Below are 8,803 nucleotides of genomic sequence, written 5' to 3'. Positions count from 1 at the left end.
GCGCAAATCACACATAGGGTCAGATATAGTCCACTCTAAAGTTCCCAGCTAAGAAATTGATCTTGGTGGCAATATCATCATTATTGTTTTCTTCTGCGGTTCTTGAGTCAACTTGTCTTTTTCCCCTTTCTCTAGATTTGGGTACGAATCATGTTTTCTGACTCTGATGTCATTGTCTGGTAGCGGTCGAGAGGAGGGCCTTTACGTGGATTTGAAGATGAAAAGTTTTGCTTCATCGCCTTTAGACGAGGAGAACGGCCAAGGCAAGTTTTTCTTCAAGAATACGACATGCCAATGGTTAAATTTTTTTTAGCTTGTTACATCATTACCATTGTGAAGTGAAATTTCAATAAATATATATACATTTTGTTTTTGCCACCTTTATATAACCTCTATTGAACTAATTTCTTGTTTCAATCAGAGAGCCTTGGCCACTGGACGGCGTGAAGTTTGAAACATTGAAGGAGCAGCATGCCAGAAGAAATCCCGCGGATCTAGAGATTGATTATGGTATTTGCTATCACTATTAAATCTCAGTTTTGCTTTGCCATGTAAAAACTTTTTAACATTCATCTATTGCCTGCTGTTAACACATTTCAAAGTAGTGACATTACACCTTTTATTTCAGAGGACCAATTCATCTCAGACGACGAGGATGTTCAAGACGAAGACGACCCCATATCCTATGATTCTGATGTCACCGACACAGATGCCACTACCGAAGTTGATGATTGGGAGGAAGAGGGTGAAGAAACTGCCCGTGCTGATCTTGGTGGTGGTTGGGGGAGAATCATATACACTCCTCTACGAAGGGGTAAGCGGATTGAAATGGACGTTTGTCGATCAATGAATCGAGAAGGCAGTGAAGGTTCTTTCGACCATATCGTTGTTACAAAGAGCAAAAACCCAACATTGCATCATCAAGCACGACGATCCCTCTGGGGCGACTTATGGCCCTTCTAAATTTTGTCAGTAAGACTACAACGTGTGATGTGCGAGTTAGAGTTAGCTGCTCTCCCACAAGTTCAAATCCTACAACGGTCCTGGTATTCAAGTGGAGAAGGATGGAGGGATCGAACATCGCATCCCTTGCCCTCGAGATTTCTCAATTATTTTTGTAGTAGTATAATGTTGTGGTCTTTAAGGTATTGTAATAAATGTATTTTCATGTGTACCCCATTTGTAGTAGTATAATGTTATGGTAAATGCAGAGAGGATAAGATTGGCACTAGAAACAAGAAAAGTGTACATGTAAATCACATGTGCCTTTTTCATAATTTTTGCACTGAAAAAGGGAAAAAAAAAAAAAAAAAGGTGAATCCCATAGGCCAGTGATATGTCTGGGTCAAAAAACAGAAGAAGGGAGTCAATATCACGTGATGAGCCTACATATAAGATGAAGATGGGAGTCAATACTTTGATTATTGATTATGTTCATGTGAATTTCATTATTAGTCTTTAAATTCATTTTATATGTTGTCATTTTTTTATTTTTTTATCTCAAAAAGAATGTTATCTTTCTTTACACTATAAATAACAAAATATCAATCTTTTTAAAAGTAATTATATTCTCTCCCACTTTTTTAATTACTTTACTCTCTCTTCCTATTAATATACATAACATAGTTAACATATACATAGCATTTTGTGTATATGTTGAGATTTTTATAATATGTTTAGGGAGTTGGGATTTTTTGTAATATTGGAAGCATAAGTTGTGTATTTGTATAAATTTTTAGACATGGTAACAATTTAAACATACAATTTCACTTTTATCCTTATTGATTTCACTTATAAAGCCCCACTGAATTAAAGATAGTAATAGTATATTTTTTTAATAAAAGATAATTTGATAAACATCAAGTCTTTTCTTATTTATAAATTTCGTGTTCGGTTAATGTCAGCAGACTGATGTGTTTCCAGTACATGCTAGATTTAGAGAAGAATTTGCGCTGAAAATAACGCAGAGAAATGTAATAGTGACAAATAATATGATAATAAACACAAGAAATAGTAATAGATAATAATATGAGTGAAAGATTAAGATAAATAGTAGAGTAATAATGATATTAATAAGAGAAATTAAACAACGCTCAATTATATACTAATCTTCGACTTTTTTCCCTCGATCTCATGGTCTTCCATTTGGGGCCATGTCCTCGATAAGTTTTAAGTGAGTCCATGTCATATCTAATCATGTCTCTCTAATACTTCTTTAATCTACTTATTAAGTAACTAAAACACATATGCATCATTTATTTATTTTTTTTTAAAAAATTAAGGATGTGTATATCTATTCTAAATGCAAAATAGAGGATCACTGTTTTTAATTATTTTTTTTCCTAATTAAATAACGGCTGCTTTTGAATGAGAGCACGTTTTATTCATTTCTTCTTTCACGTTTATCATCACCCTTTCTCAAATTAAATATGAGCAGAGAATTTGTAAATGGTCCACTTAATTAACCCTACATGCTTAATATTTCTTGTCCTTTTGTTTTATTGTAGTAATTTTTAATTATTCCAATGTTATTTTTTTGGAAAATTTCACCTTTCTATGTGACCCACAAGTCCCAGAAACTAGAATATGAGAACCACAAATCATAACTTTTTAAAAGTAACACTTTCTCCGTTTTTTAAAAAATGACCTACTTTTCTTTTTAGTCCGTTTAAAAACAAATGATTCCTTTTCCTTTTTAGTAACTTTTTAATTGTAACTTTCCACATGACATGTTTAAGACCACAAGATTAAAGAATATTTTGATACATTTGACATATCTTTAATATAACACTACAAAATTCAAAAGTCATTTTTATTTTTTTAAATCCCGTATCAAGTGAAACTAGAAGGAAGGAGTAATAATTACACTTTAATATCAAATAAGTTAAGAGTGGACGTTATGATTCCTCCTCAGTCCTTCACTAAAGTTACGTGTCATGAGGATGCATCATGAATTAATTTTTTTTTATAATGACTAATCATCACCTTATCGACTGATCGTAATCATCCCTCTTTAATCATCTTTTACTAATATCTTGTATATTTTCACCAAATTAATGAAAAGTGATAAATTAATATGATTCGATGTGAAGAATAAACCATAAAAAGGAATAAAAGAAGCAAAGAGTGAATAAGAGGAACAAATAATTGAAGCAATGCCACTATCTCATAACAAATCTTTGTTCTTTTTATTTTTCATAAAATATTAGAAGAAACTAAACTTTATATACATTCCTAGAAACCGTTAATCTGCAAACTTTAAAAACAAAAAAAAACTATCTAACTAAGAAGTAGAAGATATTCTTGATACACTTTCTCCACCATATTATCATCCAATGAAAAGGGGCGTTTTGAAAAATTGAAACTTTCTCCCATTAGAAATTCATCACAAAATTCATCCCCTTTAAGTAATTCACCAAAATCTAAGTCCCTTGCAAGAAAATTCACCTCATTTTCCTTTTCTTTTCCAACATCAACTTCTTCAAAATTACTATTTGAGGAACAAGTACTTGTACTCAACGTATCATTTTCAAAACTATTGTCCCTTGAATTCACACAAGAAATCCTTATGGGCTTTGGTGCAAATACTTTAATCTTCTCGACTTGTACACTTTGACCCTTAGAGTTCTGACTCTTGCATTTCTTCCCCTCCTTTTGAGTTTTTTTCCTTCTAGGGAAATTCTTGAGGGGTTTTGGGTCAATTCCGGTATTTTTAAGCTTCTTGACTAAATGCGTGTTCCAATAATTCTTGATTTCATTATCCGTTCGACCAGGTAATCGCCCCGCTATTAGTGACCATCGATTACCCAAAAGTGAATGTAATCTCACAATAAGATCATCTTCGTCTTCACAAAAATTTCCTCTTTTAATCCCCGGTCTTAAATAATTCACCCATCTTAGCCTGCAACTTTTCCCACACCTAAGCAACCCTGAAAATATTTTTCATATTATACAAAATAGTCAAATCACTAGCTAACGAACAAGAAAATAGATGCACTCATCATACAAGTATATGTATACATTAGTACAACAAAGTAATTTTTCATGTTTCTAGAAAATCAATAGCCAATCTATAATGAGCAAGAAGAAAGACGGACTTATAAACGTAATTTTCAACAGAAGCTTTATAATATAAAGTAACAAACATAAAATTTTTTAAAAAATCAATATCTACTATATATACATAAAGTCAAAGCTCATGCTCCAGTAGGTCAAAAGTCATTTTCCATAGAAAGTTTTTTCTCTTTTTTCTGAAAAAATGTTTATTGAAAAATTAATAAATCAAATGTATTTTTTTTTTTATTTTTTTTTGGGAAAATGACTTAACCAGTGTATTACCACGCATAGTGGGGTGGGGAGGATAGAGTGTATGCAGATCATAATACTATCTCGTGTAAAGTAGAGAGGCTTAGTATTTTTGAAACGCAAAAAGGAAGAAAAAGAAAAGAAATTAAGTACCAGCATTTAAAGGCAAAGATCTCCAATGGCCTTCACCATGTTGATTAATATAATTAGTGAGTAATGAATCTTCTTGAGAAGACCATGGCCCTTTACGTAATCCTTCTTTTGCACAACATGGGGCTCTTCCCATTTTTCTCTTTTACTTCTTCTTGTAACTTTTGTTTTTAAGTAAAATTTTGAGAGCTAATAAAGAAGAAAACAAAGACAACTAACAAGTGAGTGGGTGGGGTGTCCTTTTTGAAGACACGAGGTTGAAATGATAAAGGTGTTATTATAATATATAGTATGTATAATACCGAAATAAATGAATTGTTGGATTTTAACACACAGATTAAGAAAAATGCATAAAAAACATAAATTTAACAAAAAATTTCATTTTTACCCTTGAAGTCTCTTTTGCTTGTCACATCATAAGGGTAATTTTAGAAAAAAAAATTCAACGATTCACTTATTTTGAAACACCAATAAATATCCCAACAATTCATTTATTTCGGAACGGTGGAGGGAGTATAATATTGTTTGGTTACACTTATCGAGACTAGAATATAATATTAATCCCCATAGAAAATTTGAGATTATATTTATCTGATGTCGTCGTGTTTGATTGATGGTACTGTTGAAATTTTCTAACAAAATCTTAGGGGTTGTTTGGTTGGAAAATAAGTTATCTCAGGATTAGTTATCCCACCCTCAAGGAGGAATAAGAAAAATATTATAATTTCGAGATAAGTTATTTCATGCATTTTGTCTCGACCAAACATGGAATAAGTTTCCCTACTAAATTAATTTCGAGATTAGTTATCCTTATTCCTCCGACCAAACGACCCCTAAGTATTTTAGGTCCCGTATAGGGTTTGGTATCATAATCTCGAAATATTCTTGTTCTGAATCGAACATGCACCTTAGGATTTACGTTTTATGTATTGACGGTTTAACAGTACTTATGCGGTCTCTTAAAAGGTACTTTCTTCATCGTAACTATTTAATTTTTAAGTCGAACACCACCTTTCTATTTTTAGTAGTAATGATTTAATTTTAAATTTCTCTTTTTACTCTTAGCGAAATGAGGAATTGTCACACAAATATCTATAATGAATTCTAGACCACGAGTTTTCAATGGTCTCTCATTTTTTGAGTATTTTTTTTTAAACTTTGTGTTAAGTCAAATACGTACTTTAAATAAATTAAAACAAAAATAATAAAAGAGCGGGAGAATTATATCTAATAACATCGATTGATGATCTTGAATAAATACTACTAACTAACTACTAATACTAAACAACTTATAATAATATGTTAAATTAAAATATCGTGTGTATTTAATTTAATTTGTATCCTCGTGATTAAAATTAAAGCAGTAACAATAAAGTTTAAGAAATATACACTAAATATAAATAATTTTTACATCATTGTATTATCATCTTTATCCATTATAAATATATTCTTGATTACAAACTCATACTTAAAAGAGGCCTACTTATAGATTATATATACTATTGCACTGATGGTACTCATATAAATTTTTTTTTTTAACAAGTTGTTTCTATTTAATTGGAAACAAGTTGATTGGTTTTATTATTTTTTTTATAAAAATTGTATTAGGTGTTGTGCATGTTTATTGGGGGATCTAAGTTCTGAAAAGTAAAAATTGTTCCTAATTGTCTAAGGTCTAGTTACAATGTTACATTCATTATTTATTTATTTTTATTTGAGAGCCAATCACGTGGTATCCAAAATTGGAACATTCCATCGACTATTTTATTTCACCCTCCATATTTAAGGGCGGAGCTAGTAATCCTTCGGCGTAAATTATATCATTAATACATTGTTAGAGTTATTTTTACGTATATATAATAGGCGTTAAACATCCTTAGATTTCTCCTTGTGTTACTTTTATATGTCAAATCTGCTTACTAAAAACTTTAGCTTCACATTCACAATTGCTTCGTATGAATTACATTAATTATAAGTTCAAAAATATTTGATTCTTGAAATTTGAACGATGTTACAGAAATTGAATTGGAGATGGAGTCAGAGGCGGACCCACAGCTATTAGTGGGGGTGCACGTGCCCCCGTTAACGTCGAAAAAAATTATACGTATACATGTGTATATACCTTCAAAAATTGAGATATAGTTAATAGTGCACCTTGCTGTGCTGGTTGAAGACATCACATCCGTCCACGCGACCAAGGACCGATCCCTGGGTCGTGCAACATTATCTCTTTTATTTTCAATCTTCACATTAAAGGCTTACTACTAAATTAAGTTGAATGTTAGTGTGCAGCACAATATTTTTTTCTATTACTAAATTTATAACAATATTCTTTTCATTACTAAATTTATAACATTAAAATGTTAGAATGGAGTTTCAAACCTGCAACCACCCATGAAGTGAATCCCCTTTGACCATTGAACTACTATAAATGATTATCCAACAATCTTAAAAATAAACCTCATATTATAAGAAAGTAAAGTTATTAGTTTAGAACTCATACTTGTTCTATATATTTATTTTTTCTGTATTGTTTATATCTTTGACGACCAATTGAATATGATAATATTTCTTAATTGACACTGAAAGTTTTTCTAATGTCTTAAGATAATATTGTGGTCCACAGTATTATCAAAAGCAACAAGTGTAAAAAAGCTTTACGGTCTATTGTGTTTAAGCACAAAGTATAAATTAAACGTGAGATTTAACCAAAATAAAGCATAAAAAGAAAAAAAATATAAATATATGTCTAGTCCAAGACTAATAATATAAGCATGAATGACAAATATATGATTTTTTTTTTTTTTTTGATAAAGTGAAATAGTCATCTCTTAAGAAAGCCTCATTGACTGACAAGGGCAAGTATGTATTAGAAATTAGAACCTAAGTTGCACATTAAGTGAGGCGAGCGCTCAACACATTTTGAGTCTTGCTTCGAGGCTTATGCGCGCCATTGACAACACCGGTACACCCACAGACTTTAAATCCTGGGTTCGCCTCTGGATGGAGTATAAATATATTGTCACATATACGTAAATCGTAATGAATATAATGTTAGTTGTTTTCTCCATTATAAACATGGAGAATTTGATTCATCTCTAATAGCCAAGATGTGTTTTAGACGTAATTAAAATATTTTAATTGGGCAAATTTATTTATTTTTTAAGAAAAAAAAACAACTGGTTTGATACCCAAGATGTGTATTAGACGTCATTAAAATATTTTAATTGGGCAAATTTATTTATTTATTTTAATAAAAAAAAAAACAACTGATTTGAAATGTCTTGGTCTTTTTCTATTTGTCAAAAGTCCAAAAAAACTTTACAAGAAAAAAAAAAAGTACTACCAATATATTCAACCAAACTTCATCCACGTTGCATGCATGTGCTATTATAAAACAAAAAAACATGTTACCAATACAAAACTTTAACGTGTGTTATAAAAAAAAGAAAAAACAAGACATTTTAACCTAGTCCTGTCTGTGGGGACAAAATTAGTATAAAATGAAATACAATGTACCAACAATATTATTGGATCGCAATAGTAGGGACTTGTCACACTCGTGATACTATTTAGCTAGGTTAAAATTAAAAAAATTAAAAATTATTGATAAAGTTAAAAGTGATAAAAATAAATTTAGTGGACAAGTTCAAGAGAATTTTTTTGCATGTTCTCTTAATAATTGTACGATACATAGTATGAGTTTGAATCGTGACAGATATTATTATATCAAAGTCGAACTCTAATAGTACGATACTGGAGACTGATTAACGAGGATTTAAAGAGTCAAACTAGCAGATTTCTAGATCGGCAATCTTCTAAAGGATCTATGAACCTATAATAGAGCACAATATCACATGATATACGCACTTTTGGACTTGATATTGGTACTGAACGTTATAGGGTCAAAGCGAACAATGCGTATCATGAACTTGGACTATACCGATAATTTAATTTCTTAATGGTCTATTCAGAGATATACCAAATGGAGTCACCATGACACATTGTGACTACACTAACAAAAATGTGTACAGTAAGGTAGATGAGGGAGATAATATTTTTATTGAAATTTTGAATTTGTAGATCCAATGTATGAATATACCAACTAAAGAATCATAATAATGAGTGGTAAGCCCCACTTCAAAACAAATAAGTTTATTAATCTCCTCTTAGCAGCCCTAAAATTTAATTAATTAATTGGTTGATCCTCTATAATTTTAAATAATGTTGCAGGGTATGTTTGGTATGGAGGAAAATATTTTTCTTTTCAATTCCTTTAAATGTTTTAAAAAATCTTTTTCTAAAAATTAAGTCCCTTAAAAATGATTTCTCTAGTGAACAATAAGTT

The 8,803-nt window shown here is 30.6% G+C and overlaps 2 protein-coding genes across 2 annotated transcripts in view; one reads left to right on the top strand and one right to left on the bottom strand.

Moving 5' to 3' along the window:
• LOC107863817 (rsm22-cox11 tandem protein 2, mitochondrial) overlaps positions 1-1,331 on the top strand; it is a 6,773-nt gene extending 5,442 nt beyond the window's left edge. The window contains exons 10-12 of the mRNA XM_016709973.2: positions 184-263; positions 422-510; positions 629-1,331. Of these exons, the coding sequence (XP_016565459.1) occupies positions 184-263; positions 422-510; positions 629-963 (504 nt within the window). The 3' untranslated portion in view covers positions 964-1,331. The remainder of the gene's footprint in view (positions 1-183; positions 264-421; positions 511-628) is intronic.
• Positions 1,332-3,166: 1,835 nt separating this feature from the next.
• Positions 3,167-4,708, bottom strand: LOC107852032 (myb-related protein 308). The gene is made up of 2 exons (XM_016697089.2): positions 4,459-4,708; positions 3,167-3,929 (listed from the first exon to the last, which is right to left on the bottom strand). Exons 1-2 carry the CDS (start codon positions 4,589-4,591, stop codon positions 3,280-3,282), a joined length of 783 nt encoding a protein of 260 aa, XP_016552575.1. The 5' UTR covers positions 4,592-4,708; the 3' UTR covers positions 3,167-3,279.
• Positions 4,709-8,803: the final 4,095 nt, after the last annotated feature.

Source organism: Capsicum annuum, chromosome 1 (genome assembly GCF_002878395.1).
Source record: "Capsicum annuum cultivar UCD-10X-F1 chromosome 1, UCD10Xv1.1, whole genome shotgun sequence".
NCBI lineage: Eukaryota > Viridiplantae > Streptophyta > Magnoliopsida > Solanales > Solanaceae > Capsicum > Capsicum annuum.
Note: the sequence above shows the minus strand (reverse complement) of the source record. Positions and strands in the feature narration are given on the sequence as shown.

Excerpts from the sequence above, each read along its gene's own strand:
- LOC107852032 (XM_016697089.2), bottom strand. The coding sequence starts at position 4,591 with ATGGGAAGAGCCCCATGTTGTGCAAAAGAAGGATTACGTAAAGGGCCA. Across the intron at positions 3,930-4,458 it reads ATCTTTGCCTTTAAATGCTG|GGTTGCTTAGGTGTGGGAAA; the intron begins GTACTTAATTTC and ends AAATATTTTCAG.